Here is a 20,344-nt window from a genome sequence, read left to right as displayed (position 1 = left end):
CGAAGTGACCCCGGGCGCCAAAACCAATCAACTGGTCTAAACATCATGTGAGATTGAGCTCGCCAACAGGCCACGTAACTGCCAATCATCAGGACAAACACCAATCTGAGGGCAAACAAGCTGGCTAGGCAGAGCAGGCAGCGACCTTGGTGAATGACTGCAATTTATATATAAATTCTGACACAGATTCCATAGACCTACTTATTTCAACTTATCTATTCATGACCTTCAACTCTGACCTTGACGGTTTCCCATATGACTGACAGACCTGCTCTAGCTCACATCTTCTAAACTATACTAAATTATTCTAAACTACTCTAAACTATCCTAAATTGTCCTAAACTCGCCTAAACTTACATAAGGTTAAGACCAGATGCGCTCACCCCAAAAGTGGGCCCGCGTTCATCGCGTACCTGACAGGCCTCACCATTTCCACCGGCTCACAAACTCAAGCACGATGCTGAAGGAGAAAACTCGAGTTTCAGAACTTCATTGACCGATATACGAAGATTTCAGAGCCCTCAGCGTTCAGTAAAATGCCTCATCAATCCCAAAACCGACGCCAAACGACGTGTTGAAAGCCTATGAGGAAGACCAAGATATCAAGTCCTTTGTCGACCGTGTAGCGAAGCTTTGTCCCAGACCAACTTTGACCCTGGTCCTGAACAAGCATGTGGACCTGGGGGAGCTTTCGAACAAGGCGCAGCAGATATCTGTCAAAGCATTTGTCCTCGTTCATGCTATTCAGATCCTCCTCTTTGCTCCAATGGACTGGGACAGCGAGCGCGTTTACTCTCGCGACAACGAGAAATACATCCGCCGATTTCCAACTCCAGCTGAGTTTGGTGGCGGTACTGGAACATAAGTTGCTGGCCTATTTCCTATGGAAGATCTTCTCCGTGCCATTTTGGTCTTCTACTCACTCGTCTGCTGTCGATCGAAGCGTACGGCTTGGATAACGCGACCACCATCAACCAAGGCCAAGTCGAGATTTGTTGGCTACTTCAATGAGTTGGCAGCGACGATTAGTCTAGAGAGGCTCCGGAGGTTGGCAACACGGTCTTGGACTATCTCGCGAGGTGGATGCAAAATACCGTGAACAAGACAGCGCTCGAGCGAAGAGTAGCCAACACCGAATGGCAGAAGAGGTTTCGGGAGCAACAGAAAGAGAACATAAGGGACATCCACCTGTTGAGTGATGACCAAGTCCCCCCGAATCTCGACGCCCTGCCCGAAGTTACCGGAAATCGCCATGTTGATATTGCGCTGCATTGTTGCAGTCCACCCGGCCAAACTCACCATCCAGGCGAGAATTTCTGAGGCCAAGACCGTGGATATGGAGTCTCTATCCAAAGCTAACTTCAAAGCTGTTATTGGCGTTCTACACTCTACACCCCGGAAGGAGGAACCTGACACCAAGTTGGCTCACATTCGGAGGACGATTACTCATGTCGACAGGTTCCTTTCAGGCAACGAAATCAACGATTTCATCAGAAGCCAGGAGGAGTCTGAAATCGTCACTGAGTTTCGGCTTGCAAACCCTGACAAAGAAGCAGAGCTGGTAAAGCTCAGCCGTCAGCAGTACACTTTGGAGCACATGCTATCGCCACTTCATCCAGAACCGTCCAAAGAAGGGGTGCAGACCCTTTGCCAGACATTTGGGATTGCTGAGTGGCCTGACCTCAGGCTATATCCTGAGCGCGAGGATGTCCAGTCCCTCAAGTCACACCAAGTGGAAGGTAAGTTCTCTTTGCCTTGATGTGTCACTATCACTGACGTACCAAAGTGTCCCAGATGCTGTCAGCACCGTTCAACGTAGAGAGACTTTCTGGCGACATACCTTCATTTCGAACGACATGGGGATGGGGAAAACTAAATTATATTATAGCGTCAACGCCACCAGGAAGAACTTTATAACATGGAAATGGAGACTCAAGGCGAATCGGATATCAGGTTCTACCCATCCCTTATTCTTACACTGGTCAATTCAATCTGTCAGACCTGGAAAGAGGGCCATGAGAACTTCAAAAACCCCAAGATCATCGCCTACTACAGCACGCCCAGCGTGTCCCCGGAGGAGAAGATGAATCTGACATACTCAACAGAATGGTCGCGTCGTTGTCATCTCAACCTACCCAACATGGTCCAGCCGCGCGGTTCTGAAGCGAGAGCGACTATTTGTCTTCAAGGCTGGCAAAGTCCCCGAATTGGTCATGAAACAACGAACGAAGACTAGATACAGTTCTGAAACACAGGAAGAGGATGTCGAGGATGTCGAGGATAAGCTGGAGGAGGAGGCGACCATCAAGAACTACACCACCAACGAGCTTAACATGGACGATATCAAGTTTATCGCCCGAAACGAAACCGAGGCGCTGAAAAGGCTGACGGCAATCTCATCAAGTACCTGTCCAAAGCTAAAGCCTTCTCGAACGCAACTTTTAAGTTTATTGTCGCTGATGAAGCTCACAATGCCAAAAAGCTCAATGGCATCATTTATAACCACATGTTGCGCCTTCTCAATTGGAAAAGGTTGCTCTGGGTGTCCAGAACACCGATGCTCAGTTTCCTCAAAGACCTATTGTCGCCTCTCTCTCTCTCATGTAGGCAACTTATGGCATCGAACTTGACGTCGACCTTCAATCAATTGGCTATGTGCCAGGGTTGTACGATGAGAGGTATGATCCTTATGCAGAGGACACCGAATGAGGCATTGAGAAGAACACAACTCATCGGATTTTCACTAAAGCTTCTTGTCAGAGTTTCCCCAGTTTGCCCAACTTGAGGAAGTTTTCAAGAAGTCCAACGGCAGCTATCGCCTTTGGATGATTAACCCTATCATCTTCCGCACCACTGGTGATACTCTTAACTGGGGACAAATGCTGGCCATCTTGTTGTGCAACCAATTTCAAGAAGCTTCAAGTTCGCCGTACCAAGAGGACACCACGTGTGTGAGGCGCGTGANNTGGGGACTATCAACTCAAAATAACTCTCGTATCAAAGCCAATCCGGGCAGTATACCGGCTAACCAACACAATTGCAAGAGGACACCACTGCAATGGCCGGATGGAAAAGTGTCCTACCCTGCTCAGGATCTGCTTCCGTCGATGATCGTACTTGAAGAAGTATCACACGACGAAACGAAAGAGGTTGATGACGCGGTTCGATTCGATGGGACAGATCCAAGCACAGAAGCTGTTCAATCAGAAGAAGGATCCCAAGATTGAAGATATACATAGAAGTGGCAACTCTCAGGCTATCAATGGTCAAGTCAAGGATCCTTCTCCAGAGCTGAACTTTGGAGAGCACAGAAAAGGCGTCCTTACTTCATTTGATTGGCGTAACTACAAGATCATGTACCCAGATAACCCGGTCATATTTGGGCAGGAAGATGCTGTCAACAAGCGCATCAAGGACTTAGGAGATCCTAACACGGTGCGGACAAATTCGCAGATGGAACGAGAGAACAAGAAGCAGGCGGCGAGATCGACACCGGTGTCAGGAGTCGATGAGGTTGAAGAACTTCTTCGCAACGACATCAAGGGTGGGCTCAGATTTTTCTTTCATCGGACAAACAGCGACGCATCCTTTCTTCCACCAGGCGGCCCTAGCTCTTATATCCACTGGCTCTGCTACATGGGTACTGGTGTTAACATGCATACCTGCTGTTACCGGGGCATTCTTATGCACTGGCTTATGAAAGCCAAAGGCATGCTTCAAACTATTTATTGCCTTATCCGAATCAACCACCCCAAGACTGTCGAGTTCCACCTGTTGAAGTTGAAGAACAGTTACTACGACAACATCGAACGCATTTGCGTCGCGAAGTGGGTAATCAGCTGCCTGCAGAAGTGATGCTTCCTGACTAGATTGATGCGATACGCGAGATTTGTATCAAGACATCTTGGCATCAGCCTTTCAACCGCTATGCCTGGGTTGTTGAGCGAGATGTCAGCGGGTACGATATGGAGTATCACTCAGACTATACGATCAGTCTTGGACACGTTTCCTCCGTCGTTGCCAAGTTGCTGCTGGATAATCCTAAAAATCAGATTCAGGATCGTGGACAGAGAACGTTGACTGGATCGTCGATGGCTGCCGCGAGCTCACGTGTACCTTTGAATCTCCGGACGAGATCGAGGCCCAGGAATACGAGGAATTAGAGCAGGCCGAGATCAAGGCTTTCTTTTCTGATGCAGCTAGGCCTGGGACGCCTGACAGGGGCATGAGGCGCAAGCGAGCGGCGATGGCCGCGACGAAGGTACTATCAAGAAGCAGGACACTGGTACTTATGACTAGAAGGACTACAGACAGAGGCAGATGGAAAATAATGAAATTTTGCTTCAGGGCCTTGATAGTTAAATGACTGTTTATCGCAAGCCATGCATGAAAAAGCTTGCCCGCCTTTTGTGATAATGATCTGGATATATATCTTGTTGAGATAACTAGCGGGTTTTGACTCTCAATTACCGCTTCTCACAACCACGAGTGGCCGGGTATCTCCCTCTATCCTGACAGCAGTTTCTACCTCCTGCCCTAACAAGTATTAAGCTTACAAGCTTGAACTATTTGATTCCTTACCCTGCTCTAGAGAACCTGTCGCTTGCCAACTTCGAACGGCTGACATGTTCTCTCCTGAGTCCTTCAACCCCTCGTCTACAGACGGATGGAGGCGGCTGACAAAACATAATCCCCTCCACTAACATCATGTTCGGCGAAATCAAGAATTACAAATCAATAGAGGATCCACAATAATTTCTGACGCATCTCTTTTGGCTACTCTACTTCAGGAAGATCGAGTCATCGCAATGTAGTCACGCGCACTCACCCTTGCAGGAGTCCGTGAGCATCTGAAGCTTATATATAAGAGCCTCAATTTTCTAATAATACCGCGACCAAGAAGTGTTCCAAGAGACATAGACCACCAACACCCTGAAGCCGAGTCCTCTAAGATTTTCAGACTCGAGTATATCAGCATGTACGACCTTGTCGTAGTTGGTCATGGCATTGCCGGCCTCGCCGCTGCAGTATCAGCTGCAGAATCCTCGCCCTCGGCGCAGATAGCCGTGCTAGAGCATGCACCAGAGCATGCGAGCGGTGGAAACTCACGCTGGAGCCCTGCCAACATGCGAATGCCATCTGTCAATGAGGTATTACCAGGCTTCGTGGACGACATGGTGGCTGCAAGCGGAAGTGGTGGCGACCGCGCGTATTTCGAAAGGCTGGCTAGCCAGGCCCCTGAAGCCCTCCAATGGCTCGAAAAGCAGGGGGTGCAGTTTCACGCCATGGACTATTTCTTGAAATCTTGGCCTAACAGGATCCAGCCTGTTGGCAAAGGTGCTGCCATTGTCGAAGCCCTTAAGCAATCAGCCAAATCGAAAGGCGTCCAACTGGTGTATAATTGCCGTGCCCAGCGACTTCATCTTGGCCAAGGACAGGCTATGATTGAGGCAGCTGATGGGCGACGAATCATTGCCCGGTCTGTTGTGCTCGCCAGTGGTGGGTTTCAAGGCAGTCCAGACATGCTGCGTACTCATCTTGGTCCTGGTGCGGAGACGTTGAGACCGATATCACCTGGGACGGCCTGGAACGCCGGCGACGGCATCCAGATGGCGCTGGCCAACGGAGCCAAGGCCTCTGGCGATTGGAACGGAATGCACAGCGAAATAATCGACCCACGGAGCAGTCAGCCAGCGCCACTGGTCCTCAGTTACCCGTACGGGGTTGTAGTGAATCAGGACGGAAAGCGGTTCGTAGATGAAGGTGCTGGACTCGTGCATGACACGTGGGAGCATCTTTCCAGAACCATACATTTTGAAACACCGGGCCGCTTAGCCTGGGCAATTTGTGATTCCAGATTCTTTCAATTGGAGGACCATGAGGCAGCTATCCGCTCCGATATGCCGCCGGTGACAGCGGACACGATTTCTGGTCTGGCGGCACAGATGGGGATGCCGGAACAAGCGCTTCTGAACACAATCTCAAACTACAATGCGGCCTGTGACGCAAACATGTCTGGCTTTACGGCGGGCCGGCTTGATAATCTCGCCACTACCTCAGGCTTGCAACCATCGAAATCGAACTGGGCTAGGCCGCTCGACGCTCCGCCGTTTACCGCATTCCCCTTAGCCGCGGCCATTGTCTACACTTTCGGCGGCATTGCGACTGATGTGGAAGCGCGCGTTCTTGGCCAGAGAGGCATCATTCCTAATCTATATGCTGCAGGTGAGATTACTGGCCATTTCTACGACAAGGCTCCAAATGCAGTGGCCGTTATGCGGGCAGTCGTCTTTGGACGTATTGCTGGCCTCAATGCCATAAGTTCCCATTAGACAGAGAGAAGTGTACCGTTGGGTTAGTAGGGTTGAAGGGTTAAAGGGTTAGGTATTGGCTATCTAAGCTATTCTGCTCATGTTATTTTACAGTGGTAGTTTTTAAGTTACGAGAAATAAGAGATAATACTTTGATAGCAATACACACTGGTCTGTGCCCGTGGAGAGGCGTCAAAGACCTAGCCGCTAGGCGCCGGGCCTTTTTGCGGGAAAAGAGACACCCCAGCTCTAGTCTGCCAGTACCGTTTAGCAGAGTCGTCGCGAGCGCCGTGACATAGCTATGGTTGGCAAGTGTTGATATTGATTACACTTCCGCTACTGCATCTCTACAAGTAGAGGGAAAGTAATCATGTAATCACCTCTACAAGTAGAGAGGCAAGTATGTCTCTACTTGTAGAAGCCTGCATAATTACTTGCCTCTATTTGCACAAGCTTATGTGATTACTTACCTCTCTACTAGTAGGGAGGCTTACATGATGACTTGTCTCTACTAGTAACGTAGCACAATCAGAATCCTGTCAGGGATATCACACTGCAAAGGAATCCCCCTGGACGTCGTCGCACCTCCGCTACTAGTAGCTGGTTGAATCTCTGTAAGCCGTGATCTTTGAACAAGAGGGTTCAAGAACGATCGAGAGGTTGGCTTCAGTAATGGCAGAAAACGGGTTATACGTGTTGCTGAGCATGACCCTTTACTGCCCGATTAGCTGCTACTCTGATAGTAACGCTAACTAAACAGCTTACAAGACAATCAGATTTTTCCATTCTGACAATACCGTCTTGACCAGAAGTGTTGTACGTCCAGGGTCTTGAAATGTTTAGAAGCTGGCATCCATAGCGATACCATACGGTACGAAAGGCGCCAATTAGGACAAACTCTCAGGTGTCCAGCCGACTCCATTAACCTCCATTCAGCACACCTCAGTTTATTTGGTGTTACATCACAAGCATACTGACCAAGCCGTGGCACTCAAAGAGATAGGTACGCTCCAACTACGGTAGTAGAAAGCCGTTCACAGGGACCCACCGCAAGGCAGACTCGAATTGTCTGGGAAGTGACCACTGCAAGAGTCATGGGTTTGAGAGATCCATCCTGCGAAGGATGCTACTGTTTGTTCGCACACTTGCAAGTCAATGCGTTCCTCTCATCACCCTTGATGATAATGATCTGAACATAAGTCTTATTAAAATAACTACTCCTGGAGTCGCAGTAAGTGTCGGATAAATAGTCAGGCCTCTGTTGACGTTTCAGACTTCTCCTGTACTGCCTCCGGCTCATGTTCTCCTTTGATCTGCAAGGGCTGCCCTATGATGGCCTCAAAATTCTGGTAGTCATGTTAGAGAATGCACAAGACTCTTGTTTGATCTTGGGGTTGACTTACAGGGCCTTCAAAGGTCTTGCCATAGACCATCCAGTACAGGGCAAGAAGTAGGTAGAAAACGCCGACGACAGCGGAGACGTAGTCTATCCAGGTTAGTAAGCTTCTAGCTACTCAAGGCAGACATACTTACTCATCGTATTAGCTGACACGGGGAGGGCAGTCGGAAAACAGAAGAACTGTGAGGAGTCAGAGAAGAGTTGGACAAAGTCAAGGTATCTTGTACTTACGATGGTGATGACAACGACAAAGACGCTTGCAATGACATTGACAGCAGCGCCAGTCCTCAAGCCCATCCTCGCCGGTGTCTTTCTTGTCTGGTACTCCTTGAGAATACTTCTTCCTCTTACCAACAAGGCAATGACAGGGCCAGCATAAGAGACATTGAGGAAAATAGTGCACGAAGCAATGTAAGCACTGAAAGCCACAGCAGGACCAAGGTACAAGAGTCCAAAGAGGACATTAAAGATGAAACACAATGTGATTGTGCGGACAGGGACATCGAGCTTCGGTTCAATGTGTGCGAAGTAGTTGTGGCAGATGATACCTTTGTCTCTGGCCATGGCGTAGAGAAGACGACTTGCGCTGGTGATACTGGCTGATGTGCCGTTGATGAAGCAGACGCTTAACATCAGGGCCAAGATGGTTGCTGCGGCGCGACTCTTTGTGCTTTGAAGGAAGAGTTCGACGATGGGCATGCCTGTGTTAGAGGCGAGGATTGTTGCGGGGTCGGTGAGGCAGAAGAGGATGACGAGGATAAAGAGGAAGCCACTTGACAGGTTAGCAAGGGGGTATACGGCTGCAAGGATGGAATGACTTACGTGACACCACCAATGACTATAGCCAGCATCATAGCTCGCGGTGCATCCCTTGAAGGGTTGGGCATCTCTTCAGTCAGATGCAAGACGACATCAAACCCAATAAGCGACAGGGCAGACTGGAGTAGACCAAGGATCCAAGCGACACCATCTGACCAACCAGTCTCATTGCTAAACTCTGTAAAGACTTGACGGGCATCTGTCTTTGGTGACATGGAAAGGAGGATGATACTCATAATAACGACCGAGAGGACGGACCAATACACTATCAAATGGTCAGTGGTAGGGACTAGGCTTTCAAGAGAGCACGTACGGGCCATGTCATTCCAACGACCGAGGATCTTGTTGCCCCAGACGTTGCCGACGGTTCCGAATGTAAGGATGGCGAGAAAGAAGAGATATGTCTTCCATTGTGTGGCCTCGTATGCGTTATTCGAAGCGACGACGGCTGCGGCGGAGACCAGTTGAGCTAGGCCGTCCCAGTTAGCAATTGGCTCACTGACGACCATGGGGGTATCTTACCAGCAAAGAAGGCTTGAGTTGTGACAATAGTCAACCAACCGGCAATGTTGGTCCATCCAACAAAGAAACTCTATCAGGTGTCAGTCTTTGTTCGTGGGTTAACGAGTTCAACGTACCATGGGCTTTTTCCACTTTGGTGTACAAAGAGCGTACATGAAGTGATACTGTCCACCTGCAGGCAATTAGCCATTGTTCCAGGAACATACTCGAGTCCTCTTACCAGCAGTTGGCCAAAGAGCAGCCATTTCTCCCAGACTAGCGGCAAGAGCCAAATTACAAAGAACACAAACGATAAAACCATAAATAAACGACACCGAGCCCCCAGAAGGAAGAATATACGCCACGGTACCAGCGAGTGCAATCCATGTACTGACGAGGGGTTAGCCATTGCCAAGAACAAAAACAGGGTATGACGAACTTGAGAATGGCAAAGGCCATAGCAACCATAGTCAAAGTCGAGAGACGCTGCTGCAAAGCGCCCTCCTGCGTTGAAGAAGTCATCTTGGGTTGTTTATCGAAATTCTGCTATGATGAAGTAGTTTTCTCGTTGGAGTTCCAGGAGGAGAAAACGTTTGACTCATATACTCGTTGCCAAAGGTCACACGGCCGAGCCACTTGCGTTGATAAGACCTATCGGGGAAAGGGGGCCACCATCGCACAAATCTCCAACAGCACGTCAATCTACACTGCCCTCGTTGACATGTTATCATACCAGACAGTTCCCAATCTGCCGAGATATCCTGATAAGCCAAGCAATTACCCCAGGTTTTGCGATATCAGGGCATCTCCACTGAATATACCGAATGCGGCAGATTTACGAGAGGAATGATCCACGTCATTGGGGCAAGGAATTGAGCTTGCTAGTGCCAACCTTGATGCTGGGTCCTAGCAGATTGCGGGGGAGATCTAGATTGTCAGGGTCTCTCGCGAAATTACCGGATGCGGTAATTCGCGTCAGAGATAGCTGATATCGCGATGGGGCGAGATCTTCGTATCGTGAGGTTTTTGGACTAGATGGAGGCTTCTCGTTATCTTCTCGAGAAATTTCCGTTTGAGGAAATGCGGACTTGGGGCGAGGATGAGAACACGGACCGAGGATAAAATGAGTAGCCGTCCTCGACGATACTTCTGGTTGATTCTGCCTATCATTCTTGTTTCGTCTGCACAAGCGTCTTGATCAATTGACTCGAGTGACGCGTGATTCAGCCTTTGTTATCAAGCTTGACCAAATACCTTCACAATGTCTTCTCGAGATGGCTTCTCATGGACTGAGTCCCAAGGACTCAAGGCTGGTGTTCCATGCATTGGAGCTATCAACCCTCCTACCAACCTCTCAGACAAGAACACAAAGTTTGATGTGATTGTTGTTGGTGCGGGTTACTGTGGTCTGACTGCAGCTCGTGATGCAGCCGTTGCTGGTGAGTCTCAATACCTTCTAATCTCATGAGACATTACTAACAAACACAAGGCCTCAAAGTGTTGCTCATTGAAGCTCGGGATCGCATTGGAGGCCGATCATGGAGCTCAAACATCGAGGGCTATCCTTATGAGATGGGCGGTACCTGGGTATACTGGGGACAACCCAATGTCTGGCGTGAGATCTCAAGATACGGCATGCAAGATGAACTCGAGATCTCATATGACTTCTCAAGAGGCGTCAACAAGTATCTTCTTGTGACACCTGAGGGCACTCAAAAGTTCACTCACGAAGAAGAAGTAAGTCCGAGTGTGTGCATAATCAGTCAAGAACCCAGACTAACGAACTCAGGATCAACTCATGCAAAGTGGTCTTGAGAAGCTTGTCAACATCGACGGTCAAGCTGGTCGAGAAGCATTAGTCTTTCCACACAGCACAAATCTCGGTCCTACAGCTGCCAAATACGACCGCATGTCCATCGCAGACCGTCTCGCCGAGATCCAAAACGATCTCACCCCCAACGAGCGTATATGCCTAGAAGCCTTTGTTCTTCTATGCAGCGGCGGCACCCTTGAGACCACTAGCTTCTACGAGTTCTTGCACTGGTGGGCTCTCAGCGGCTATACATACCAAGGCTGCATTGAATATCTCGTCAAGTACAAGTTCAAGGGCGGCCAGTCCAGCTTCTCTATTCGTTTCTTCAAGGAGGCTTTGGCTAGTGGAAACTTGACGTACTCTTTTAGCACGCCGGTTGCTTCTGTGAAGAGCGGCCCTGCTGGTGTTGAGGTTTCTGCGAGAAGTGGCCAGAAGTTCAGAGCTTTGAAGATGATTAGCGCTATGCCGCTTAACATCCTTAACGATGTGCATTTCGATCCTCCTCTGATGCCTGGGAAGAAGGCAGCGGCGGATATTGGTCATGTCAACCAGTGCACCAAAGTTCATGCTGAGGTCTCTGATCGAGATCTTCGCTCGATGACTAGTATCAGCTATCCTGAGAACAAGCTCTCATATGGTTTCGGAGATGGTACTACCCCTGCTGGTAACACACACATCGTGGCCTTTGGTGGTCAGCACAACCACTTCCATCCCGAGGAAGATATTGAAAAGACCAAAGCTGCGTTCCAGGGCTTTGCTCCGATGGATATCAAGCGCTTGGTCTTTCACAACTGGTCCAAGGATGAGTTTGCAAAGGGAGCTTGGTAAGCCAACCCATTCTTTCGATATGCCAACGCTAACAGTTATAGGTTCTTCTCTCGACCTGGTCTGCTGACCGATCATCTTGGTGACATGCGAGCCACGCAGGGCAACATCATCTTTGCCTGCTCTGATTGGGCTCTTGGGTGGCGCAGTTTTATTGATGGAGCCATCGAAGAAGGAACACGAGCTGCCATGGCTGTTCGTTCGAGCCTTTCCGAACGAAGCCATCTGTAGTTAGAGCAAAAGGATTATTATAATTCGCGTAGACTGTACGTAAAAGTTGAGGCGGGCATTCCTCTCTTCTGTTATATCATTAGATGCATTATGCATAGATTCGGATTTATATAGGTATTAGCGTGTTAGCCTCTTAATTCCTCATAGTCAGTCAGTGTTGAAGAGCGCCAGGCCAGGAATACACAACGATTTGGAGAAAAGCCGGAAGTAGTTTAAGAATTCTTTTCCATAGGAAGGTGATGCTAGCTTCACATTGCAAAACGTGATAACCAATGAGCACCTTGGTGCATGGTCGTTGCTCAAATGTGCTTCGTTTAAATAAGTTCATCGGCTCGCAGCAGCTCCCCGCAGCCGTTATATACCACCATTTGCCCAATCTGAGCCTTCCTATCCTCCTCCTCCCAGGCTTTCCTTCGATCATCTCTCCAACTCTGTATCTGATGCTTCCTCTCTCTCGATATCCCCAGTCCGTACATGGGATCGCAAATACTAAAACCTACCTCTCGCCAGGTTCCATTGCCAAACCGACAGATAGCGACATTCATGTCTACTATATTGGTGGTAAACTCTGGTAAGTGTTAGCTTTGCACAGTTTTATCGGGGATCAGGGCGGGGTGGACTTACTACCGGGCAGCCTGCTCCCCGCAAGGTTGGGCGTGAACAAGAACTCGTATAGCTTAGGACTAAGATTTTCTTTAGGCGGAAACATTATGTTGGCATCATAGCGCTTCGTAGTAGTACTGATCTCTTCGCGCAGGTAGGTTTCCACGAATCGGTGGTGCCACAGCCTAGATAGAAGTGGCTTGTAAAATAGTGGTGTTGTTTGCCGGTGCTCGTAGGTTGGCCTCGGACAAAGCTCCAGAATCTCTGTGCTGATATTGACGAGATCTTGAATCTGTCTGAGGTTCTCTTCCCAGTCATCAAACTTCCGCCGAAACAGCTTAGACTTGCCCCCACGAACATAATCTTCCAGGAGTTCCACAAGTTGATCCATGTTCTGACGCCTTTTCAAGCGACGTCGCATTCTCGCAACCATCAAAGCCAAGGGTATGAGCTCATCGTTATAGAATATCTCTCGGATGTAGGAAATGTTGTGTCTGAGGAGCTTGTCTCGGTTTTCTTGGTAGCAAGCTCGTACTGACGGAGAAGCCCCGACGAGAGATGCTGCATCGCTCAGTGAGTCGAGTTGCTCGAATATTTGGAACTTGATCTCCGCAGGAAGCTTCACAAAGCAATCCATTTTCTCCAATTGGATTCCAGTGTCCTTTCGAAGGTAGAAGGCCAGAAAGCTTAAAGCCAATGATGTGGCGGTACCAAGAAGAAAGAGGGGGGAATCGCTCGAGGTGCGGATATTTATATAAATATAGGCGATGAACGGGGTTTGTTGAAGATTGAACAATGGCCTTGCCGTCTTGCTCGCGGTCTGAGGCTTGTTCAGCAGGACTTGAGTAGTTGTGCCTCAGATAAATAGATTACAGGGAGTGTCAAAGCAGGAAGAACAGTTTCTTTTATAGAAGCATTTACTGGCGTAAGGTTAGGGTTTTAAAAGAAGCTTCAGCCCCCAGGCCACAAAGGGAACTATGGATGACGGCGGCCTATAAGGTTAAGCTTTAGGCTGCCACAAAGGTAAAGGACACCAATAGAAGCATTTACAAAATGGTTTGCCAAGCAAAAGTTAAACTGATGATACTTGCTAATAGAAAGTCAATATGCCGTAGACCTTTGCGATAGGGGGCAGCCTGTTTGGCTATGAAGCATAATCGATAAAGACATCTTGTTGACAGAGCTATGGCTCAGCATTCGAATCAGCGTGCCGATACTCTTGTTAAATCAAGTTCTTACAGCCACGCTTATAAGTCTACATGATTTTAGCAATGCAATTACACGCTTCTACTCTCAGCTTAGCATTTCAGTCTTCTTTAGTTTGTGCAAAGGCTGCCAATGTCTCATCAAAATAACTCAAGATGACGGGCAAACATTGAGGCTTTTTTTATATAAACTCTCGAGCTTCATAAGTACATACACTTGAATAATTTTTAAGGCTCTGATTTGCTATAAGTACCCAGTAGTTTAAAGAAAGTTTCTTCCTTCTTATGCTTTATTTTCATGCATCTCGGATTACTTGATATTTAAGACTTCGCCTTACTAACTCTCTTTTATCCACACTCCTAAAACTATCTTGTGTTGATTATCATTATAGAGTGGCTATCATGAAACTGAAGGGAAGCCTGGCCTTCTGTGCTTCAAAATCTCTCTAGCTCTAACCTCGCCTAGCGTTACTGTCAACTCAAACTGAGAGAGCTGTATATGCTTTCTCGCTTGGTAGCAGATCGAGTAGACATCCTCATCCCAGCCTTCGCTTGCAACTGCAATTTCTCCGTGGTGATTTTAAAAAACATATCGAGGATACATGCTTTCTGTGCAATTTTTCCAAGTTGTTTCAAGTAGAGGACAAGAGGAGAACCCTGAAGACAGACGTGGTCCAGAAACAGCTTGGTATCGTACTTTTGTCTTGATTTAAACCGGCATTCTCGCAGTCGCTGCATGACGAATTCCGGAGTCCCCCCTTGGCGTATGATGTCGTCCACTTGGTTGCGCTCCCGTCGTCTATCCCCTACATAGTTGATTTGCCAGTCGACGGACTCGAGGATCCCATCGAGTATATCTTTAATCAAACATAGCATGTTGAGGCGTGCCATGCGACGACCGTCGGTTGATGGCATGAGCTTGTAGAGATGAGATTCGAGTTCCTTGACGTGTTCGTTTTCCGCGAAGAGCTTATCTTCCCGGTGACATCCTAGTTGGCAATAAAGGTCGTAACGGAGGAAGTGATTGATGACAGTGCTCCGATCCGAACATGGAAGATCATAGTTTCGCCGCGGTGTCACGGTCCGCCAATAATGCAATTTCCAGATGTAGACACGTGATTCATGCCAGATGATGTCAAATTCCCGGTTCATGCTGATTAGGGCTGCAATGCAGCCCAGGTCTTCTTTCCAGCGCTCTCCAGGCACTGAGTTTTCGAAGCGAGAGAAAGCATCGAGGTAAGGTCTGATACGTTGCTCGATCTGAAGGGACGTCAACCCCCGAGTCTGGGCACGTACCTTTCTAACTTGTAAGAGAATCACTGCCAACGGCACAAGTGCTTCATCTTCAAAGATCCTGTATATATCTTGGATATATGGCCGTACAATAGAAGCGCACTGGTTGGCGTGGAAATAACGTCTCGCGGTTGGGGAAGCCGAGATGAAAGATCGAACGTCCCGAAACAAGTCTTCGTTTGCCTGAATGTTGAGATTTTTCACGATGTTGATATGAATCTCAGGCGGGAGCCAGTTGAAGATGTCAGAAGGCATGGTTGAACAGAAGATGGGTTTTCCACGGGATGATTGAGGGGTAAGAGGGGGCGCTGCGGGCTTTATAAGAAATCAAGGTTTTCCATGATATCATTATAGAGAAAGACAAAGCGCCGATAAGATCTTTCGAACAAGGTTTTGGCTTGTGATTGGATCATGAGACGAGAGAAAGTGAAAGTCGGGGACCGTGATGGCTGCCTGGACTCGGTGCCTAAACACTCAAAACTCTATACAAAGTTCAGTTTTCACGTGCGGCCAGTTGTTTCGCATCTCACGACTCTCACAGCAATTCATTTCCCAACAGATCATGATTTTCATTCGCTAATATTGGATATACACCACAAAGGCCTCAGCACATCTAGCTTAAGCTCTTGGCCAAGCCATCCTGAGCAGCCTTCTCCAGCCCCTCAACCGTCTCCTTAGGCAGCGACAGGAACGGCGAGTGAGAGCTATTGATGTGAAAGCTTCCGGCATTAGGACCCAATGTAGCAGCCAGATTCTCCTGAATAGCTAACGGAATAGCACGGTCTTCATCGCAGAAAATAAAGAAGCAGGGGACGTCGTGCCATGGCTCATACTCAACATTGTCGGTGTACACGCGACGAGATTGATGCTTCAACGCAGCGATGGCCTTGGTTTGGGTTTCAGGATCAACGTCGTGGTAGAACACATTCTCGGGGGTGTCAGCGTAGACATAATCTCCCTATTCGCCGTTAGAAAACCATTTCGATAAGCGACATAAAACTGACCTCGACTCGCATCCAAGGAAGATACTCTCCTCCAAGGGCCGCAAGAATACTAACTCCCTTTGGCATGACAAACGCACTCAGATAAACAAGCTGAATCACACCGCCCGTCTTGCCCTCCTGCACGCGCTGCTTCAAGCCCAAGCCCTTGACAGCCTCAGCACCGACAAGCCCGCCGTACGAGTGCACAACAACCATGACTTTCTTGCCCTCCTTAACCAACTTCTCAACAACAGCTCGTACAGCTGCGACATCATCGCTCAAACCCACGGTAGGGGGCTCTGCGCCGACGGAGGGGTAATCAACGGCCTCAGTCTCCCAGCCTTTAGCGTGGAGGTCTTTGCGCACGACATCGTAGCAATCAACTGTGTGCCACGCACCAGGAGCGAAGACGATAGTAGGGTTAGACATGATGACGTTCAAATAGACTGTAAGATAGCTAAGCTGTAGAGATATGGAGGGGAGGAGACGATAGAATAAGTAATGTCTCACAACTTAGTTGAGGGGTCCAGTTTCAGTTGAATCCACTCGTTTACAGGGTCCATATCGCGCGCAGGGTTCACGCTGCAGAACGCGAGTCAATTTTGATAAAGCAGTGGGTTTGGACTAGATTTGAATGGGGTTTAGTCGGGATATGGCATGCGTCAAACGCGGCTAACACTTCGCCGATCAGGGTTTCTCCTGGTCGAAAACAGCACAAAGTCCAGAGAGGACGATAGAGTTCAATCTGGATCGTGGTTGGTATGGACTAGTAAAGTCAAACGCGGGTTGACATGCCAACTGGGATTATCCTTCTTGAGGTATCAGAGCCTCATTGTGATGGGAGACACGGCCTAGATCCCACGAGCTGTTGTTTTGGAATTAACCTTGGAGGATTTGTTGTTAAATGTCAGGGCCATCTCGGTTGCTCTCAGAAGTACGGCTTGTCGCCAATGCTTTGACAGAGATTCACACCTCGTCACACTCGGCCTCATCCTTGTTACTTCCAACGCTGAGGTGTTGCGATGCATCTCCGATGTTTGGTTTTCCCTTGTTCGGGCTCCCAATTTATATGCTCACTAGTCCGGTAGAGATCTTATATATGTCTATGATCATTGCTGCAGCATAGACTTCCTCGGTCAGACGAACATCTTGGCCTGCATATAATTCTATCAATTTCGGGTAACATGCTGCGCTGACGCTCTTTCCAGCCTATCATCACACATGCTCATTCATGACAAAGATCAGTCAGCGACAATGTAAGCTTTGGATAATATGAACTGACATTACTCTCATTTACAGTCCAAATATAAATTACTAGCATTTCTACGGATGTTTAATATCCAAGATCCAGTAAAGTTCCACTTCCGTTAGCCTCGTATATCCCTTGCAAGCTCCCCGTCAACGGTTCATCGCTATCTTCTTCCAAACAAGCTAAGCTAGTTTGCCCCGTCGTACCAGCACAATGGCCAGTCAACAAGCCCCCAGCCAATCCAATTCAATCACCGAGTATAGAGCGTTATACAAAACATATCTCGAACATTGCAACGCTCATGACTTTGAAGCAATGCGCTCATTCTACGCATCTCCCCTCATCGTCAACGACAAGCCCATAACCCCCGAAGAAGCAACATCTTCCTTCCAACCGATGATCGATGCATTTCCAGATTGGCACTGGCATCTACGAAACCTCACCATCGAAGGCGACTATCTCTCGCTTCTCTTCAAAGTGACGGGCACTCACAAGGGTGACTTTCAAAGCTACAAAGCCACCGGCCGCAAGATTGAGACGAGCCAGTTCACACTGTACCACGTCGTCGATGGAAAGTTCGCCCAGGTCTGGGACCTGGTTGATTTCGAGACCTTGATTTCGCAGATCAAATAGAGGAAATATAATGGCAGATCAATGACATTCTTTTGTTTCAGTCTTGACCGGGAATTTTGGTGAATTAAGGAGGTGAACGCCAAACCAGGCTTAGAAAGAACGCTGGAGAATAATCCGAACCTTGCTCCTTGTTCGCCTAACAAGGATTGCGTGTCTTGCGTGTTCCAGTGACGATACCACGCTGCTGGGTATTAAGGTGCCGAAATCCCGGGTGAAATGTTTCATCTGATTCAAACATCAAACTCAACCTGCCGTCCGTCGAGCTCAACCCGCATAATTGTAAAAGCAATAATCCATTGTTGAATTATTGATGTGACTGCTCAGAATAAGGTCAAAGAGCTAATAGGAGACCAGTTAAAACCCGTTGATTTCCGACAGAACAGACTCTGGGCCCAGCCGAGACTGATCAGCACACGGGGCACTGGTTCCGCCCGCCGTCAAAGCACTAGACAGGGCTCATTAGGTGCATTTTTTTTAAGATGATAAGGCTGTAGACCCTAAGACGTCGACTGTTCTTTACGCGGTGCCGCATTTTAATGGGCCACGGCCCACGTCTAGTCCAGTCTTTCAAAATAGGTATCGATCCATATTAAAGCCGAGGGTGCAACGTCGACTCCTCTGACTCGATACGTATATTTGCTTCTTTTCTTCTCTTTTTTGCTTCTTCGATCTTCATTCTCGCAGGTTTAGATTGGGCAACAATAGGGGGACTCGTCGGGCTTGACTCGACGGAAATTGACATCTGACAAGCGCTAAATGAGCCTCTGCGTGTCTGACTGGTCGATCCGCAAAGTTAGGGAGTCTTCCCCGGTGGCGTCGACACCTCGGGGATCCAGACCCCTACCTCGCAAGCTCGCTCGCGATGTCACCTCACCTCGCAACGCCCAGCTAGCGGTTAGTTAGTGAGAAACGGACGGGAACACTGGTGAAGAAAAAAAATATCCGGGGCTGATTCAAGATTCGAAACTAAGTTTAAAGCCCGCTTGTGTTCTGGAATGCTTTTCATACTGTGGTGCCCTCATTACTTCATCCCCTCCCTCATGTGAACTCAGTCTCTCCCTTCAGCATCATCATTTTTTTTTGCCCTTGCAGTTATGGCCTCGTTGTATGGCCGTGATGACAACGCCGATCGGAGCAACGAGCTCAATGCCACGACGACAATTGTTCTCGTGCTGTCCGCTGTGTTTGTCGCTTTACGCTTCTGGGCGCGATATGTGAGGATTGGATATGGGACTGATGACTGGTTGACGCTGGTAGCCCTGGTGGGTTCAATTGGACGCCAAGAGTTGTACAATTCTGACAATGAGTTAGGTCTTTGTTTTCATCACAGGAGGTCTCAATTATGGCAGTAAGTATTACCAATAGGTTCTGTATTGTCGCTAACGGTTGGTAGTGATTGCGCATGGTCTCGGAAAGCATGCAGGGCGCGTGTCAGAAGAAGATCTAATAATATTCTTCAAGATCCTCCTAGCCTTCGAATGCATCTACGTCACAGCAGTGATGCTCATCAAACTCGCCCTCCTATCGATGTACCTACGCATCTTCCCATCGCGAAACTTCCGACTAGCCTCGGCCATCATCGCTGCTGTTGTAATTGGCTGGTGGATTGCGATTTGCGCCGTGTGCATCTTCCAGTGCCATCCGATCAAAAAGGCTTGGATGCCGTGGCTTGATTATGGGACTTGCATCAACCTCAAGGCGTCATTTATTGGCAATGCGATTCCGAATATCGCGACGGATATTGCCATTCTGTGTTTGCCTGTCGGGCCAATTTTGAAGTTGCAGGTCAATATGGCGCAGAAGCTGTCGCTGTTGGTTATCTTTTTGCTCGGCAGTTTGTAAGTCCTCATCCACCAGCTTGTGAGGCCTTGGTATTGACTGTTTAGTGTCTTGTTTGCCAGTATCTACCGATTCACAACCATCATGCAATTCGACCCCATCGACACAACATGTAAGTAGCTCAGCGACACACCCACATCACTTGACTGACATTCATAGGGACCCTCGCTACAGCTTGCACCTGGTGTGTCGTCGAAGTAGCCTGCGGAACCATCGCCCTCTGCCTCCCCACCCTCCGACCACTAATGCTCATGATCTCATCCAAGTTCGAAAGCGTCACATCCAGAAAAGACGCAGTTGCTCGCACAGGCAAGCAAACAGAACTTGTCACGATTGGAGGGACAGGTGGAAAGTCGGGGCATTTTCATCGGATAGATGATGCATATGAACCCAACTCAAGTCAAAGGGGGCTTGCGACAAGTGATGGAAGCATACCGCATGGTGATCCTAGTGATAGAGGGTCGGGTGACGACGAAGTATCGTTACACCATGGCAAGATTGACCTTGGGCCCAGATAATTAATGCATGTACACTCAAATTGAAGTTGTATCATAGGAAAAGCTTAGCGAGCCTGGCATAATACCATTTGGATTGGATACGATACTTAAGCAACAACACCAACTGAAGCGCGACTTGCACT

At 48.5% G+C, this 20,344-nt stretch overlaps 9 protein-coding genes across 9 annotated transcripts; 5 read left to right on the top strand and 4 right to left on the bottom strand.

Moving 5' to 3' along the window:
- Positions 1 to 1,252: 1,252 nt before the first annotated feature.
- Positions 1,253 to 4,331, top strand: FTJAE_3503 (uncharacterized protein; the record flags this gene model as incomplete). Its single annotated transcript, XM_037349808.1, has 9 exons — positions 1,253 to 1,739; positions 1,787 to 1,815; positions 1,889 to 2,065; positions 2,106 to 2,403; positions 2,761 to 2,947; positions 3,150 to 3,827; positions 3,870 to 3,958; positions 4,059 to 4,261; positions 4,311 to 4,331. 9 exons carry the CDS (start codon positions 1,253 to 1,255, stop codon positions 4,329 to 4,331), a joined length of 2,169 nt encoding a protein of 722 aa, XP_037209433.1.
- A 645-nt stretch (positions 4,332 to 4,976) lies between these two features.
- On the top strand, positions 4,977 to 6,332 carry FTJAE_3502 (succinate dehydrogenase fumarate flavo subunit; the record flags this gene model as incomplete). The annotated part of the gene is made up of 1 exon (XM_037349807.1): positions 4,977 to 6,332. The coding sequence occupies one exon, from the start codon at positions 4,977 to 4,979 to the stop codon at positions 6,330 to 6,332; it is 1,356 nt and encodes a 451-aa protein (XP_037209432.1).
- Positions 6,333 to 7,561: 1,229 nt separating this feature from the next.
- FTJAE_3501 (choline transporter) lies at positions 7,562 to 9,552 on the bottom strand (the record flags this gene model as incomplete). Its single annotated transcript, XM_037349806.1, has 10 exons — positions 7,562 to 7,657; positions 7,715 to 7,797; positions 7,845 to 7,890; positions 7,942 to 8,482; positions 8,533 to 8,794; positions 8,843 to 8,998; positions 9,052 to 9,121; positions 9,168 to 9,223; positions 9,272 to 9,420; positions 9,470 to 9,552. 10 exons carry the CDS (start codon positions 9,550 to 9,552, stop codon positions 7,562 to 7,564), a joined length of 1,542 nt encoding a protein of 513 aa, XP_037209431.1.
- Positions 9,553 to 10,291: 739 nt separating this feature from the next.
- FTJAE_3500 (monoamine oxidase N) lies at positions 10,292 to 11,899 on the top strand (the record flags this gene model as incomplete). The annotated part of the gene is made up of 4 exons (XM_037349805.1): positions 10,292 to 10,469; positions 10,520 to 10,767; positions 10,820 to 11,667; positions 11,713 to 11,899. The coding sequence occupies 4 exons, from the start codon at positions 10,292 to 10,294 to the stop codon at positions 11,897 to 11,899; spliced, it is 1,461 nt and encodes a 486-aa protein (XP_037209430.1).
- A 314-nt stretch (positions 11,900 to 12,213) lies between these two features.
- FTJAE_3499 (uncharacterized protein) lies at positions 12,214 to 13,139 on the bottom strand (the record flags this gene model as incomplete). Its single annotated transcript, XM_037349802.1, has 2 exons — positions 12,214 to 12,467; positions 12,524 to 13,139. 2 exons carry the CDS (start codon positions 13,137 to 13,139, stop codon positions 12,214 to 12,216), a joined length of 870 nt encoding a protein of 289 aa, XP_037209429.1.
- A 1,042-nt stretch (positions 13,140 to 14,181) lies between these two features.
- Positions 14,182 to 15,255, bottom strand: FTJAE_3498 (uncharacterized protein; the record flags this gene model as incomplete). Its single annotated transcript, XM_037349801.1, has 1 exon — positions 14,182 to 15,255. The coding sequence occupies one exon, from the start codon at positions 15,253 to 15,255 to the stop codon at positions 14,182 to 14,184; it is 1,074 nt and encodes a 357-aa protein (XP_037209428.1).
- A 358-nt stretch (positions 15,256 to 15,613) lies between these two features.
- FTJAE_3497 (signal peptide protein) lies at positions 15,614 to 16,412 on the bottom strand (the record flags this gene model as incomplete). Its single annotated transcript, XM_037349800.1, has 2 exons — positions 15,614 to 15,958; positions 16,005 to 16,412. 2 exons carry the CDS (start codon positions 16,410 to 16,412, stop codon positions 15,614 to 15,616), a joined length of 753 nt encoding a protein of 250 aa, XP_037209427.1.
- A 1,033-nt stretch (positions 16,413 to 17,445) lies between these two features.
- FTJAE_3496 (aspartyl-tRNA synthetase) lies at positions 17,446 to 17,865 on the top strand (the record flags this gene model as incomplete). The annotated part of the gene is made up of 1 exon (XM_037349799.1): positions 17,446 to 17,865. The coding sequence occupies one exon, from the start codon at positions 17,446 to 17,448 to the stop codon at positions 17,863 to 17,865; it is 420 nt and encodes a 139-aa protein (XP_037209426.1).
- A 1,094-nt stretch (positions 17,866 to 18,959) lies between these two features.
- FTJAE_3495 (uncharacterized protein) lies at positions 18,960 to 20,222 on the top strand (the record flags this gene model as incomplete). Its single annotated transcript, XM_037349798.1, has 5 exons — positions 18,960 to 19,127; positions 19,177 to 19,213; positions 19,259 to 19,703; positions 19,752 to 19,816; positions 19,864 to 20,222. The coding sequence occupies 5 exons, from the start codon at positions 18,960 to 18,962 to the stop codon at positions 20,220 to 20,222; spliced, it is 1,074 nt and encodes a 357-aa protein (XP_037209425.1).
- Between the last annotated feature and the right edge of the window lie 122 nt (positions 20,223 to 20,344).

This window comes from Fusarium tjaetaba, assembly GCF_013396195.1.
Source record: "Fusarium tjaetaba strain NRRL 66243 chromosome Unknown NRRL66243_c0000067, whole genome shotgun sequence".
Taxonomy (NCBI): Eukaryota; Fungi; Ascomycota; class Sordariomycetes; order Hypocreales; family Nectriaceae; genus Fusarium; species Fusarium tjaetaba.
This window is presented reverse-complemented; position numbering and strand designations above follow the sequence as displayed.